The sequence below is a fragment of the Pan paniscus genome, chromosome 21 (assembly GCF_029289425.2).
Source record: "Pan paniscus chromosome 21, NHGRI_mPanPan1-v2.0_pri, whole genome shotgun sequence".
NCBI lineage: Eukaryota > Metazoa > Chordata > Mammalia > Primates > Hominidae > Pan > Pan paniscus.
Window position 1 is genome coordinate 42,558,232 of NC_073270.2, and position 17,091 is coordinate 42,575,322.

General features: G+C 51.8%; 1 protein-coding gene across 3 annotated transcripts in view; it reads right to left on the reverse strand.

Annotated features, from left to right (window-relative positions):
* The window catches only part of MTCL2 (microtubule crosslinking factor 2), an 86,108-nt gene that overhangs the window by 44,560 nt on the left and 24,457 nt on the right, over positions 1–17,091 (reverse strand). For all 3 annotated transcript variants that reach the window (XR_008622307.2, XM_057300853.2, XM_034947126.4), the window contains exon 3: positions 6,988–7,146. Coding sequence is in view for 2 of the 3 variants with exons in the window: in XM_057300853.2 (XP_057156836.1) it covers positions 6,988–7,146 (159 nt within the window). In the remaining variant the exon portion in view is untranslated. The remainder of the gene's footprint in view (positions 1–6,987; positions 7,147–17,091) is intronic.

Genomic DNA, 17,091 nt, shown 5'->3' on the forward strand with positions numbered 1-17,091 from the left:
GGTTGGGGGCAGAGGAGACGAGTTCCACCCTTTTCTGGTAGGACCTGACACTTCCCCCACCTTATCTAAGCCATGTGGGCTCCCACACAGCCCTGCCATTCTGGAGGGAAAACAAGGCGGGCTCAGAGTGCACAAAGACCTTCCTCCCCTCTGCACGGCAGCAGCTGGCCAGGCGGCTGGGGGGCTGCACCCCACAAGAAAGCCAGGGCCTGTCAGAGCCCCTTTGTGGAGCCCCCAGGGATGAAGCCAGTCTCTGCCCAAGAGGCAGATGTTCTGGCTCTGGGCCTTGGGAGGGCAGGACAAGGCAGGGCGGTGCCTAGGCCTCAGCAGGAATGCAGCCACAAGGCCTGGGGACATGCCCAGCCCTGAGGACAAACTCTGTGGCCTGGCATGCAACAGGGGCTTCCCCACTCGCCAGCAACTCACAAGGCCATCTTTGAGCAGCCAGTGTGGTACCTCTAAGCATCTCCCTGTCTACAGGCTTCTAGGAGGAGCCTGAGCTATGTCCTCCCTTGTCTTTCCTTCAGCCCAGGAGAGAGCTGCCTGAGCACAGCTCTGGAGGGGCCTCTGCACTCAAACACCTTCCTGCCCCACTTTGGCCAAGAAACAAAGGCCAACCTTCCAAGGAACAAAATGAATCTTCTGCCAAAACAGCAGGGCAGATTTTCACCAAATCTGGAGGAGATGTTTGGAAAGGTCTCACTGAAAGCACAGACTGTGCTTCAGGTACAAAATTTACTCTAGATTCTTTTTTTTTTTTTTTTTTTTTGAGACAGGGTCTCACTCTGTCGCCCAGGCTGGAGTGCAGTGGCATGATCTCGGCTCACTGCAACCTCCGCCTCCCAGGTTCAAGCAATTCTCATGCCTCAGCCTCCTGAGTAGCCGAGACTACAGGTGTGCACCACCATATCTGGCTAATTTTTTGTATTTTTTGTAGAAATGGGATTTTGCCATGTTGCCCAGGCTGGTCTCGAACTCCTGAACCCAAGTGATCCACCCGCCTTGACCTCCCAAAGTGTTGGGATTACAGGCGTGAGCCACTGTGCCCGGCCTACTGTAGATTCTAGAAGGAACCTGGGGTTGGGGGTGCACCTCAAAGATTTAGGCATTCATTCTTCCTCCTGAGTGGCTGAAATGGCCACAGAGAGAGGCCATGTGGCTCTTGATTAGGGAGAGATCACTTGGGGGAGAAAACAAAGAGTGTTTTAAACATTGGCCCCAAATCAAATGTCACAAGGACAGATGGAGCCAACTGCACGTGAAGATTGGCAACGTAGCTGCTCCTTTCCCGGGCAACTGGCAGCTCTAGACACAGAGCTCCTTGCCAGAGGAAGCAGAAATGTATTTATTTAACTAAGACAAATGCTTCTCCAGACCCGCAGCCCTCACGGTGGTTGTGACACTAATGAAAATAATAAGTCCTTAGTCTGTGTTAAGCACTTTACTTGCTTGTCTTGTTTAATTTTCACAAACACCTCTGAGAAGTAGGGATAATATTCCAATTTTATAAACAAACTAGGCTGGGTACGATGGCTCATGCCTGTAATCCCAGCACTTTGGGAAGCTGAGAAGGGCAGATAGCTTGAGCCCAGGAGTTTGAGACCAGCCTGGGCAACATAGTGAGAGACCCCATCTCTTTCAAAAATACGAAATTAGCCAGGTGTGGTGGCGTCGCCTATAGTCCCAACAACTTGGGATGCTGAGGCAGGAGGATCTCTTGAGCCCGGAAGTTTGAGGCTGCAATGAGCCATGATCGTGCCACTACACTCTAGCCTGAGTGACACAACAAGACTCTTGTCTCCCCCAAAAATAATAATAAAATAAATAAACTAAGTGCTAGAGCAGTTACATCATTTCTGCAAGGTTACAGTCACTTGCAAGTAAGTGCCAAGTCTGGAAAAAAGGCAGAACCGGGCTTTGAACTATCAGCCCCTTCCTAGCCCACCAGGTAGGAATTCCGGATGAGAAGGCTGTGCCAGGGAAGGAAGCAGTCACAGCAGTGGGCAGCCTCTTCCAGGTTTCTGAAGACACAACAGGGTCCTAGGAAAGCAAGGGTGGGGCAAGGAGCGTAGGGGCAACACCAGAAGAGTCAGTGCGGGTTTGAGAGATGTGGAGTCCTGGGTTTGAATCCCATCTTTGTCTTTCCCCAGTCACGTCTACATCCTGCGGTTCTACTCCCTGGGATCTACACAAGAGAACTAACACAGAATCTCAGAAACGTGCACATGAATGTTCCCAGCAGCATTATTCATAGTAGCCAAAACAACCCAGATAAATGGACAAATCTAATGTGGTCATATACCCACACAATGGATGATTACTCAGCCATAAAGAGGAATGAGGTCCTGCTACATTCTTCAACATGGATGGATAAACCTTGAAAACCTGATGCTAAGTAAAAGAGGCCAGTCACCAAAGACTCCATTTGGATGAAGCATCCAGAACAGGCAAATCCAGAGACAGAAAGCGGATGAGTGGTTGCTGGGGGCAAGAGGGAAAGGGGGAGTGGGGAGTGACTGTTCACAGGCATGAGGTTACTTTTTGGGGCCATGGAAATGTTCTGGAATTAGATAATGGTGACGCTACAAAACATCATGAATATACTAAAAATCACTAAATTGTACACTTTTATTTTTTGTTGTTTTTATTTTAATTTTTTTTTTCAGACAGGGTCTTGCTCTGTCACCCAGGCTGGAGTACACTGGTGTGATCTTGGCTCACTGCAACCTCTGTTTCCCAGGCTCAAGCAATTCTCCCACCTCAGCCTCTTGGGTAGCTGGAACCACAGGCTTGTGTCATCAGGTCCAGCTAATTTTTTAAATTTTTGTAGAGACAAGGGTCTCAATATATTGCCCAGGCTGGTCTCAATCTCCTGGGCTCAAGCAATCCTGCTGCCTCGGCCTCCCAAAGTGCTGTGTCTGGTCTGAATTGTACACTTTTTTTTTTTTTTGAGACAGAGTCTCGCTTTGTTGCCTAGGCTGGAGTGCAATGATGGGATGTCGGCTCACTGCAACCTCCAGCTCCCGGGTTCAAGCAATTCTCCTCCTATTTCAGCCTCCCAGGTAGCTGGGATTACAGGCGCCCACCACCACACTTGGCTAATTTTTGTATTTGTAGTAGAAGTGGGGTTTCACCATGTTGGTCAGGCTGGTCTTGAACTCCTGACCTCAGGTGATCCACCTGCCTTGGCCTCCCAAAGTGCTGGGATTACAGGTGTGAGCCACTGTGCCCAGCCCAAACTGTACACTTTTAAATGGTGAGTTGTATGATATGGGAATTAAATCATGATTTTAAAATTGCCAACAAACAGTGGCACCTATAAAATAAGACAACCACACCGTGTCCGTGGGAAGGCTGTTGGAGGGTTAAACAATGTGCTGGTGTGGTCAAGGCTTCTGTGGTGCCTGGCACAGAGTGAGGGCTCAAACACAGCAGCTATACCATAATAAATCACGTCAACACTCGTATTGGCTTTCTGCCTAAAACACAAGGAGGGGTGTAACACTGGAAGAGAGGGTAGCTGGGCAACAGTGCCACCGCAGCCCTCGGCCAGGGTCTGCCACCTCCCTTCTCTCTAGCGGAGAGCTGTCTCCATGGCAACCACATCAGCTCAGGCCAGGGGCTCCTGTTCCCAGCCGGGTGACAGCACCACCTCGGCAGCCTGTCAGGATGGCAACGGCAGATCTTGATGATGGGACTGAGGCTCTGGCAGAAGAATTGCTCAGGGACCCTCGTCTCCATAGAAACCATGTCAGGAAAGAGACGGAGGAGGGAGAGGATAAACAGCAAATAATAAACACAGGCTCCCGCCTCCTGTGCACAAGCCTGAGACACCACAGGGCACGCGAGGAGAGCTAGACCAGCCTCACTGACACCAGCTGCAAAAGGATGTGAACCAGTGTTTCTTGAGCACCTACTCTGTACCAGGCACCACAAAGGGCTCTTTACAAGCTTTACCTCTTTTAAAAATTTCACAAATAAATTCCAAATACTTTCTTTTCTTTTTTTTTTTTTCTTTGAGACGGAGTCTCGTTCTGTCACCCAGGCTGGAGTGCAGTGGCACAATCTCAGCTCACTGCAAGCTTCACCTCCGGGGTTCACGCCATTCTCCTGCCTCAGCCTCCTGAGTAGCTGGGACTACAGGTGCCCGCCATCACTCCTGGCTAATTTTTTTTTGTATTTTTAGTAGAGACGGGGTTTCACCATGTTAGCCAGGATGGTCTTGATCTCCTGACCTCATGATCCGCCTGCCTTGGCTTCCCAAAGTGCTGGTCTTTTCTTTTCTGTTTTCCCCCTCCCCCTCCCCCTCTCCCTCCCCGCCCCCCCCTCCTTCTCCCTCTCCCTCTCGATGCAGGGTCTCACTCTATAGCCCAGGCTAGAGTCCAGTGGCACCATCATAGCTCACTGCAGCCTCAACCTCTTGGGCTCAAGTGATCCTCCCACCTCAACCTCCCTAGTAGCTGGGACTACAGGCATGCACAACCATGCCTGGCTAAATTTCGTATTTTTTGTAGAGATGGGGTTTTGCCATGTTGCTCAGGCTGGTCTTGAACTCCTTGCCCCAACCAATCTGCCCACCTCTGCCTCCCAGAATGCTGGGGTTACAAGCATGAGCCACCACACCCAGCCTCATTCCTTCTTAAGGTTGAATAGTTTTCCATTATACATGTGTACTACACTTTGTTTATCCATTCCTCTGTTGATGAACATTTGGGTTGCTTCTACCCTCTGGCTATTGTGAGTTATGCTGCTATGAACACGGGTGTGTAAATATCTCTTTGAGTCTCTGCTTTCAATTCTTTTGGGATATACCTAGAAGTGAGATTGCTGGATCATATGATTGTTCTATGTTTAAATTTTTGAGGAACTGCCATACTATCTTATTCTTTTTAATTTCTTCATAGTATTCTATGGCTACATAATCTTATTAATGATCCTAAACAACCTCATAGGCTGCGTACAGTTATCATCCTGCTTTATTTATTTATTTATTTATTTGAGATGGAGTTTTGCTTTTGTCGCCCAGGCTGGAATGAATGCAGTGGCGCAATCTCGGCTCACTGCAACCTCCACCTCCCAGGTTCAAGAGATGTTCCTGCCTCAGCCTCCCAAGTACCTGGGATTACAGGTGCCCGCCACCACACCCAGCTAATCTTTTTTTGTATTTTTAGTAGACATGGGGTTTCGCCATGTTGGCCAGGCTGGTCTTGAACTCCTAACCTCAGGTGATCCACCCACCTCAGCCTCCCAAAGTGCTGGGATTACAGGCGTGAGCCACTGTGCCTGGACCCCCTTTTTTTTTTTTTTTTTTTTTTTGGAGATAGGGTCTCACTCTATCTCCCAGGCTGGAGTGCAGTGGTGCGATCTCACCTCACTGCAGCCTCCACCTCCTAAGTAGCTGGGACTACAGGCAGACACCACCACACCTGGCTAATTTTTGCATTCTTTATAGAGACAGAGTTTCACTATGTTGCCCAGGCTGGTCTCGAACTCCTAGGCTCAAGAGATCTGCCCACCTTGGCCTCCCAAAGTGCTGGGATTATAGGTGTGAGCCACCGTGCAGGCTTTGCTTGTTTGTTTGCTTGCTTATCCTGATGTCACAGATAAAGAAACTGAGACTTAGAGAGGGGAAGTGGCTTCAGGGTTCCAGCCACATCTCTGCTAAGGAGAGGCTGGGTGAACTCAGGCAAGCTGTTCCTCCTGAGCCTCAGTTTCATTACTTGTACCGTGACCTTAAGATGCTTTCAGAAATTGTCTCCCCTTTTCACTATCAAGGGTTGCAGCAGCAAGACGGTGTGAAGATGGTGCTCCGTGTTATGGTCCAGGCCATGGGGGCGGGCAGCTGAATGAAGGGAGGGGGCTAGCCACCCTTAGCAGCAAACGCCTCCTCTCCCTGCACACTGAGAGGGCATTGGCACATCACACCAACACACCCAGGGGGAAGGATGGCTGGAGGAATGTTCTGGCCTTGGGCTGTGGTGTCTCAGTCCAAGGACACTGGCAGGCTCGCCCTCGGGGGAGGAAGGCAGGCAGCGCCTGCAGCCAGGAGTGTGCCCTAGAAGAATGCACGATCCTCATATCTCATCAGCAGGCAGAGAGCTAAGGCCTGGCTCTGCCTCTAGGGCCAGAAGCCACCCCAGGCCATTTGGAACACAGAACCCTGGAATGGGGGGATTCCAGCCTTTAAGGGACACCTAGGCTGATGGTTTCTAGCTGGCATTCTGCAGAACCCCCTGAGCCCTGCATGGCCTTGAGGTTGTCCCTCCCTCTCTCTCAGGGGCTGTTTGCTCATCCACAAAATGGGCATGATCGCAACCTTGTTAGCATGAAAATGTTTGAGATAAACTGTCAAGCAGGGCGCATAACACACTGTATACCCAACACACAACAGGAGGAGAAGGTCTGCCAGGGGAGGAACTGGCATGAACAAACAGACAGGAATGTGTCTCAGGGTCACATTCGGGAAGCACCAGTACCCCAGAGACACTGGCCTGAGACCCAGCCCCTGCACTGACTTCACACCAAATGGCAGGATCTCGCAGTCTCTTGCAGCCACTCCACATGCGTTATTCCTGTTGGTCCTCACAATGACTCAGGGCACCACTGCCCCATTGTATAGGTAAGGAAACTGAGGCACAGAGGGCTGAGCCCCATGCCTGACATTGTGGCATGTTTTCTCGGTTAATCCTCCCACAGCGGCTGTGGTTCTTTGATGAGTGACTCTCTCTCTCATTACCCCGTGAGCTCCCTGAGGACAGGAACTGGGTGTATTTTGTTCACCATTGTAACCTTAGTGTCCAGCACACAATTTACACAGTAGGTGCTCAGGAAATGCATGTTGGAGGAATGAAAGAATAAACAACCTTGCCAGGGAGGCATAAACTGCCCATTTCCCACAAGCGGGGGCTCACAGAGACACTGGCTTGGGGGGGCTTGCATGTGCCCACCTGCCCTAGGCTGGCCCTGCTGGATGCACGAGGTCCTCACCTCTCTCGGTCGCTCCAGCTCCGTCTGCAGCACCTGCTTAGCCAACTCAGTCTCGATGAGCCGCTGACGAAGCTCTTCGTTCTCCTCCTCCAGCCGCGCCCGTTTCTTCTCCACCACCTCGAGCTCCTTATGCAGCCGCATGGAGATGTCCTTAGAGACCTGTGCAGGGATGGGAGAGAGAAGGATGTGAGCAGGCTGAGGAGAGCCCCCACTCCAAGTCCCACTGACCACCCGACTTTCACAGCAGGGCAACCCCAGAGACAGGAAAGTTCCTATCGCATCACTGCCACGCTGCAGATGAGCAAACTGAGGCACAAAGAGACCAAGAAACTCATGAAGGAAGCAGTAGAACCAAAACCCAAACCTAGGTACCGCAACCTCTCAGCGTCTGTATCACAGCATAGCCCCAGAAAGCTGGGAAGACCCTGTTCTCAGGAATGCCTTTTCATTTACCTGAGGCTTTTTTTTTTTTTTTTGAGACAGGGTCTCACTATGTCTCCCAGGCTGGAGTGCAGTGGTGCAACCATGTCTCACTGCAGGCTTGAACTCCAGGGCTCAAGCAATCCTCTCACCTCAGCCTCCTGAGTAGCTGGGACTACAGGTATGCATAACCACACCTGGCTAATTTTTGCATTTTTATGTAGAAACGGGGTCTCAGCCGGGCACAGTGGCTCACACCTGTAATCCCAGCACTTTGGGAGGTCGAGACAGGTGGATCACCTCAGGTCAAGAGTTTGAGACCAGACTGGCCAACATGGTGAAACCCCATCTCTACTAAAAATACAAAAAATTAGCCGGGCGTGGTGGCAGGTGCCTGTAATCCCAGCACTTTGGGAGGCTGAAGCAGGAGAATTGCTTGAACCAGGGAGGCAGAGGCTGCAGTGAGCCAAAATCATGCCACTGCACTCCAGCCTGGGCAACAAGAGCAAAACTTTGTCTCTAAATAAATAAATAAAAAGAAACGGGGTCTCACTATGTGGTCCAGGAGAGTCTTGAACTTGTGGCCTCAAGGGATCCTCCTGCCTCAGCTTCCTGAGTAGCTGAGATTACAGGCATGAGCCACTGTGCCTGGCTACCTGGGCTCTTCACACTTCCAAAGCCTCTCCCAGCCACCACTTGCGCAGTCCTCACAAAAGCCTGTGGGAGGGCCAGAAGCTCATCTTAAAGGGAGGAGACTGAGGAACTGGGTACAGTAGCTCACACCTGTAATCCCAACACTTTGAGGGGCTGGACACGGTAGCTCACACCTGGAATCCCACACTTTGAGAGGCCGAGGCAGGGGGATCGCTTGAGCCCAGGAATTCGAGATCTGCCTGGGGAACATAGCAAGACCCCACCTCTACAAAAAAACCCAAAAAAGTTAGCTTGGCATGGTGGCACACACCTACAGGCCCAACTACTCAGGAGGCCAAGATGGAAGAATCACTTGGGCCCTGGAGTTCAAGCTTGCAGTGAGCTATGATTGTGCCACTGCACTCCAGCCTAGGCAACAGAGCGAGACCCTGTCTCCTAAAAACAAAACAAAGCAAAGCAAAACAAAACAGAGAGGGGATTGAGCTGCAGTGGAAACCCAGAGAAGATGGGCCCTAGACCACTGAATCCCATCTCTGCCAGTGACCAGCATGTAGTCCTGGGCAAGGCAATTTTCCTCTCTGTACCTCAGTCTCCTCAACTATAAAATGAACGCAGTAATAACAGGGTCAACCTTACAGGCCTGACAGGATAACTGAACCAGCTATTACACAAAAGCCTTGGCCTGGGGCCTGCACACAGTGAGTTCTGGGTGACTGGTGGCTGTTGCTCCAAGGAACTGAAGCCCAGAGAAGGGCATGATGGCTGGAGGTCACAGTGTGACCCTGAGACCTATATCTAGTTGTCTGGGATGTAGAACAGGCCCAAAATGACAAAGGGTGGGCAGATGTCCAAGTCATCCCTACAGAAAGAAGCTAGAGGAGCTGCAATCTCTGATCCTGGTCCAGGACTCTGTAGCAACAGCACCCCATTCCTGGTAGACACCCTCTGTTCTGTCCCCTGCTGGCTGGTTGAGGGAGGCCAGGAAAGGAGGCCTGCAGGGATGAGGAAGGAAGGCCCTTCTGGGCTGGGAAATTGCAACCAGACTCCATCTCTATGTACATTGGGAACTACTGTTTGGTGAATACCTACTGCATGCCAAACTCACCCATCTTCACCCCAATCCTGTCCCCATTTTACAAGGAAACTGGAGCTCAGAGCAGAAGTGACTCACTCAGGGTCACGCAAAGCCAGTGTGGGTTGAGCTGGGCTGGGAGCCCCAGGGGTTTGGCTGAGGGGCCAGTATAGCCCAGGGTCTCCCAGGGGTGCCCAGGTTTCGCCAGCAGGAACTCCATGTGGGGCAGAGAGCCCAGCACCCCATGCCTGCTGGTCTTGGAAATGACTGTTGTGCCTCCTCCTTGCCAGAAGGGAAGAGGGCCCTCCCTGGCTCTGACCTCTGCCTGGGCCGAAGCCCAGCTCGGCACGGACCCCTTGGCAATGTATGAGGCAGGCCAGGAAAAACAACGACCAGAAAGGAAACCAGGCATGGCCTCTCCCTCCCTGCACTGCCACTGCCTGTTTCTGCCCGAGGATCTCATAGGACACCCAGGAGTGGGCCCCTGAGGCTCCTCCCACAGCCTCTCTGGGTACCAGACCTTCCTCATCCACAAAGTGGGGAGAACAACCCCTCAGTATCAGAACAAGGGCTTTGCAGATAGGAAAACTAGATTCAAGCCCAGTTCCAGCATTTACTGGCTATGTGACCCAGGTTAAGTTATTTAAACATGGTCCCCGGTTTGGGGCTGTTAGGTCACCCAGTAAGCCCCTGTCCTGATCAACATTCCTTTCATTAACTCACTCATACTCACTCACTAACTCACTCAACTCAGTCATCCTGCTTAGGCACTGGAGGCAGGAGTGGTGGGATACAGAGATCAAGGCCGCAGACATACTTGGCCTCATTCACATCTATGTGTCCCAGCAGCAGCACAGCGTCAGGCACACACTAAGTGCCTAATAAATGCTTGTTGGATGAACAAATAAATCCAAGGGTCCAACAAGTGAAAAGGGAGGGAGATGAATGAGTGAATGACTGAATATACATGGGGAGTGGCACCTGCCCTCGCAGGGCTGAAGAGGCTGCCCTCAAATGCCAACCCCACCCACTATCCAGGAAGGGCTGCACCCCTGGCTGGGGTGAGGGCTCCTCTCTCAAATGAGCTCCCATCTGGGCCAGCTCCTCTCCACCTGCGGGGATGCCCCATCTCCACCATGTCCTCCACCTGGGGAGGCTACCAGTCCCCATCAAGAAGTTACAATCCATGTGGATTTCTGGATCCTCTGGGGTTCATGAACAACTCTATGGATTTCATCCCCTCCCATCCTCTCCATGATTCCCCAGTTCCCTTCTGCCCCATTCTCCATGGAATCCCTTTCCTATTTACTCCCTTTCCCTGATGGCTGCTGTATCAAAAGAAAGCACAGGCCAGGCACGATGACTCACGCCTATAATCCCAACACTTTGGGAGGCTGAGACGGGCAGATCACTTGAGGTCAGGAGTTCAGGACCAGCCTGGCCAACATGGTAAAACCCCGTCTTTGCTGTCTCTACTAAAAATACAAAAATTAGCCAGGCGTGGTGGCACATGCCTATAATCCCAGCTTCTTGAGAAGCTGAGGCAGGAGAATTGCTTGAACCCAGGAGACAGAGGTTGCAGTGAGCTGAGATTGCACCACTGCACTCCAGCCTGGGTGACAGAGCAATACTTTGTCTCAGAAAAAGAAAAAAAAAAAATCACAACTCCAGGCAGCCAGACTGGGAGGCAGGAGCCCTGTGGCCTGGGCTTGTCCCTGCTCCTCAGTGAGCCTCAGTGGTCCTGGGCCCCCTTGGCCCTCACAAGTGATTTACAGAATCAGCTGGCACATCCCCCGGGTGCTCACCACGTGCTTTTCATCCCGTTGGGAAGCACTTTGATTATTATCCCCATTCTGAGGCTCAGAAAGGAAAGGTCACTTCCCAAGGTCACACAGCTAGGAAGGCTATAGAACTAAGGTTTGAAATCGAGTGGGTCAACTCTAAAGTCTCACTCTCAGGCTGATTTTGCCGTATAGGCCCAATGCGTGAAAACACATTACATTAACATCAACAATAAAAGTATTAATAATAAACCCCAACAGTGGGCTTACTGTGTCAGGCATTTGAAGGGCCCCACGTGTCTATCCCATTTGATCCTCCCAGCTACCCTCAAGGTAGGGGGGCTGAGATACTAAGGGAGGCACGGCAGCTGCGGCTTCCGGAAACCAGGGCAAATCCCCAAACCATAAACAAATGTACTCAGCCATGAGGTCACTGTTTACAGCGCTAGGGCCTGGCTCCTGCCAAGTGCAACTAGCAGCCTCCAGCCCCTGCTCCCCAGGCATCAGGCCCCTCGGCTCCTGGGCCTCTGTCATCCTGATCCTCAGGGAGAGGGATGGGAGCTCTCACGAAAGAGCAGCTCCTGGCCGGGCATGGTGGCTGACGCCTGTAATTCCAATACTTTGGGAGGTCGAGGTAGGAAGACTGCTTGAGGCCAGGAGTTCAAGACCAGCCTGAGCAAAATAGGGAGACCCCCATCTCTATAAAAACTTTTTTAAATTAGCAGGGCATGATGGTGTGTGCCTGCAGTATCAGCTACTCAGGAAGCTGAGACAGGAGGATCCCTTGAGAGCCCAGGAGGTCAAGGCTGCAGTGAGCTGTGATCGGCCACCGTACTGCAGCCTGGGTGACAAAGAGAGACTATGTTTCAAGAAAGAAAGAAAGAAACAAAGAAACAAGGCCGGGCATGGTGGCTCATGCCTGTAATTCTGGCCCTTTGGGAGGCTGAGGCCGGCAGATCACTTGAGGTCAGGAGTTCGAGACCAGACCGATCAACACGATGAAACCCCGTCTCTACTAAAAAAATACAAAAATTAGCTGGGTATGGTGGCATGCCTGTAATCCCAGCTACTCGGAAGGCTGAGGCAGGAGAATTGCTTGAACCCGGGAGGTGGAAGTTGCAGTGAGCAGCGATCACGCTACTGTACTCCAGCCTGGGTGACAGAGCAAGACTTCATCTCAAAAAAAAAAAAAAAAAAGGAAGAGCATCCCCTGGCCAGGCAGCATTCTGGACTCCGTGTGGCTGAATCCTCCTACAAACCCCAGGAGGGTAGGAATGTCACCCCCACTCTACAGATGAGGAAAGTGAGGCTCAAAGAAGGGAGGTAACCTGCACAGGTCACCTAGGAATTAAACCCAAAGCCAGAACATTTTCTCCAGCAACATCTGTATCTGAGGAAGGGGGCGTGCTCCTGGTGTGTCCTTGGCTTCCCACAGGAGTCACTTTAGACCAGAGTTTAGATCCCAGATTCCCTGGACCTGACCTCCTTGTATCCGGTCTCAGCTCCTCACGGGTCCTGGGAATGTATATTGTGAACAAGCCCTCCTGGTGATTTTTATCCATCCTGGGAGGCTGAGATCCTGGCCTACCCTCGCCCCCAGACTACTAGTCTACTACTACTACCAACCAGTCCTACTAGTCTACTACTACTAGTAGTCCTACTGATGTATTGCTCAGAAGAACTTATACTTGCTGTGTGAGTTCTTCTCAGCAATAAGAAAACCACAACCAGACCAGGCATGGTGGCTCACACCTGTAATCCCAGCACTTTGGGAGGCCGACGTGGGTAGATCACCTGAGGTCAGGAGTTAGAGACCAGCCTGGCCAACACAGAGAAACCCCATCTCTACTAAAAATACGAAAATTAGCTGGACATGGTGGCGCATGCCTGTAATCCCAGCTACTTGGGAGGCTGAGGTAGGAGAATTGCTGGAACCCAGGAGGCAGAGGTTGCTGAGATCACACCACTGCACTCCAGCCTGGGTGACAGAGTGAGACCCTGCCTTAAAAAAAAAAAGAAAAAGAAAACCACAACCAATACATGTTTATTTCCAGACCTAGTATTTAATATTCTCTTCACTTGAATTATTTCATTTTATCCTCACAAAAACCTCTAGAGAGAGGGACTCATTTTATCTCCATTTTCCACATGAGGAAACAAGCTCAGAGATGTGAAGGAACTTACCCAAGGCCACACAGCAAACATGTGGCACAGCAACTCTCCGCCCCGTGACCTTGCCCTCCTCATGTTGGGCAAAGGCCCCACCGAGGTTCTGTAGGTCCTGTCAACGGTGAGGACCAGCAGAGAGGGAGAGCCTGGGGGTTGGGGGGGGGCACTGAGGCCTGTGGTTTTATTCATGACCCCCCACCCCACCCCACCAATACCCCTCTGCTCCATAAAACCACCGGAGCTCAAAAGCCCTGAGGATTCAGCTGGTCAAAAGCCACATTTAACAGAAGGGGAAAATGAGGCACCAAGCGGTAGGGGCAAGTCAGGGCATGGGCCACGGAGCTGGCAGAGCAAGTTGGGGAAGTCCCAGAGGTACCCTCCCAGGCAGCGCCCGCCCCCTCCCCGCTCGGGTCCATCAAGCCCTCCAAGACGATGCCAGGGAAAGCAGCATTCTGATAACTTCCCAAAACCCCCCAGAACGACCCCAGCACATGGGGCTCAGGGTGGTGGCCAGAGGTGTCCATCCAGCTCAGGCCCCAGGCCCGCAGATGAGCTCAGCGCTCCAGCTGCAGCGTGGGGAGAGGAGGGAGGGAAGGGCAAGAGGGATGCTAATTGGCTAATTCAAATCCCAACAGAAACGGCCCCTCCTCTCCGCCCAGACTCCGGAGAGCCACACACCCGCTCCCCACACCAGCTCCCCACACCCGCCTCCCCGCCGCCGCCGCCGCCGCCGCTGCCCTAGCTCCACCCACGGAGGCGCCGCAGCCCGCAGCTAGCTCCAGGTCCCAGCCTCTCCTCCGCCCCTTCCTCATCTTTCTGAAGTCTGACATTTTTTTGTGTCCTTCCCAGAAATCCTCCACTATATGCCCAAACGCAGATTCCTCTGAGCTTCTCCAGCTATTCCCTCCCCCTCCCCATCTCCTCCCTACTGCCTTCCCCCACCACCCCCACCCCTCCCAACCCAGTGATTGGAATCTGAATATGCCCGGGAGCTGCCCTGTCAAGTAGAGGTACGCTTTGAACTTGGAAACTAACTCATTCTTTTTTTTCTTTTAGAGAGAGACCTTGTCGCTCTGTCGCCCAGGCTGGAGTGCAGTGCTGCAATCATAGCTCACTGAAACCTTTAACTCCTGGACTCAAGCAATCCTCTGGCCTTGGCCTCCCATATAGCTGGGACTATAGGCACTTGCCACTACACCCAGCTAATTTTTTTTTTTTTTTTTTTTTTTTTGAGACAGAGTTTCACTCTGTCACCCAGGCTGGACTGCAATGGTGTGAGCTCACTGCAACCTCGGCCTCCCAGGTTCAAGCGATTCATCTGCCTCAGCCTCCTGAGTAGCTGGGAGTACAGGCGTGTACCACCACACCCGGCTCATTTTGTATTTTTAGTAGTGCCGGGGTTTCACCATGTTGGCCAGGCTGGTCTCGAACTCCTGACCTCAGGTGATCCATCCGCCTCGGCCTGCCAAAGTGCTAGGATTACAGGTGTGAGCCACCACCCCCAGCCTCCGCTAATTTTTTTAATTTTTTTGTAGAAATAGGGTCTTGCTATGTTGCCCAGCCTGATTTCCAACTATTGGCCTCTAGCGATCCTCCCACTTCAGCCTCCCAAAGCGCTGGGATTCTGGGATTACAGGCATGAGCCTCCACCTCTGGCGGAGACACAACCATTGGTTGCCTCATGTGTAGGACAGCACTACAATCCCATTGTGCACCAACATGACCACAGGGGGCGCCAGCAGCTTCCTGGAACAGGCACTCCTGTTTACCTCCCCTGGCTCTGCTGGCCTTTGAAATCATGGCTCTCCCTGGTCCCTTAACAAAGGTTTTTCTTTTATATTCCACTGGAAAGGCTATAGGGCTTGAGTTTGCCAGTGTCTTCCAACAGAAGGGACTTCTCCCCAGGTAAGTGTGTGGCTGACTCGCATCCTGCCGCTCCCCTGGGTCCTCACAGGGGCCATCTTCTGCCACCTTCCTCTTTCCCCCTTCCTGGCTCAGGCCCACTTCTCCCTTGGGCCTTCACTCAGAAGTCACCCCTGCAGGAAGCCTCCCTAGGGCCCCATCCCAGCTCCTCGTGTCACCAGATCACACTGGGCTGAGTTCTGAGGGCAGAGGGCCGGGCCTGGGGGCCCTGGAGTTCTCACCACCAGACCAGAGCTTCCGAAGACAGGCAGGGGGACATCCCACCTGCCAACCTCCCACCCACCCTTCCCCTGCTTCCTGAAGCAGAGAGCAGTGAGGCCAAGCTGGAGGCTTGGGAGGCTCATGAGCCTGGGCTCTGCCACCAACACACTGAGCGCCCCTTGACCTTCGGCAGGTATTGCTTTTCTCTGAACCTCAGATTCTTCATCAAGAAAATGGAAATAATAATAACTAACATTTTTGAGTCCTTATGCTGGCATTTTACCCACATTATTATTATTATTATTATTATTATTATTATTATTATTATTTTTGAGACAGAGTCTCACTCTGTCACCCAGGCTGGAGTGCAGTGGCACGATCTCAGCTCACTGCAACCTCCGCCTCCCGGGTTCAAGCGATTCTCCTGTCTCAGCCCCTGAGTAGCTGGGATTACAGGCGGGAACCACCACACTCGGCTAATTTGTGTATTTTTAGTAGAGATGGGGTTTCACCATGTTGGCCAGGCTGGTCTCGAACTCCTGACCTCAGGTGATCTGCCCGCCTCGGCCTCCCAAAGTGCTGGGATTACAGGCATGAGCCACTGTGCCCAGCCCGCATTATTTCATTTAATCCTCATATAACCCTGTGAGACAGAGATTGCTGCAAACCCATTTTACAGATGAGGACACTGAAATCGATGACTTTGCTCAAAATAATAAAGTTCAGGTATATTGGAGCCAAGATTTAAACCAGCCTTGACCAACTCTAGGCCTTCACTACTTTTCTTTGTTTTTTTTTTTGAGACGGAGTCTCGCTCTGTCGCCCAGGCTGGAGTGCAGTGGTGACACGATCTTGGCTCACTGCAAGCTCCGCCTCGTGGGTTCACGCCATTCTCCTGCCTCAGCCTCCCGAGTAGCTGGGACTACACATGCCTGCCACCACACCTGGCTAATTTTTTGTGTTTTCAGTAGAGACAGGGTTTCACCGTATTAGCCAGGATGGTCTCGAGGCCTTCACTACTTTTCATTAGCATAATTAAGGAACCTCTGCCTGGCACCGTGGCTCATACTTGTAATCCCAGCACTTTGGGAGGCCAAGGCAGGAGGATCACTTGAGCCCAGGAGTTTGAGACCAGCCTGGGCAACATAATGAGACCCCATCTCTACAACATATAGAAAAATTAGCCAGGTGTGGTGGTGTGTGCCTGTAGTCCCAGCTACTCAGGAAGCTGAGGTGGGGGTAGCCCAGGAGGTGGAGGCTACAGTGAGCTATGATCACATCACTGCCTGATACCTAGGCAACAGAGCAAGACCTTGTCTCTAAAAAAACAAGAAGAAAAAGAAACCCCCATGGAACTGTGCAGGGACAATTAGAGGCTAGCACCAGGTGGTGGTTGATACTCAATAAACAGTAGCTTCTCAGCCAGGCGCAGTGGCTCATGACTGTAATCCCAGCACTTTGGGAGGCCAAGGTGGGCAGATCACCTGAGGTCAGGAGTTTGAAACCAGGCTGGTCAACATGGTGAAACCCTGTCTCTACTAAAAATACAAAAATTAGCCGGGTGTGGTGGCAGGTGCCTGTAATCCCAGCTACTTGGGAGGCTGAGGCAAGAGAAATCGCTTGATCCCAGGAGGCAGAAGTTGCAGTGAGCTGAGATCGCGCCATTGCATTCCAGCCTGGGCAACAAGAGAGAAACTCTGTCTCAAAGAAAAAAAAAAAAAACAGTAGCTGCTGCTAGTAGGAAGGATTCATATTATGATATCATTTTGGGATACCCTTGATAAAAGCCCTGTGGGTTCACCAGGAATTCCTACTTAGATGAGGAAACTGAGGCCCAGAGAGGTGGTAGAATTTGGCCATGGACACACGGAAATGAGATGCAAG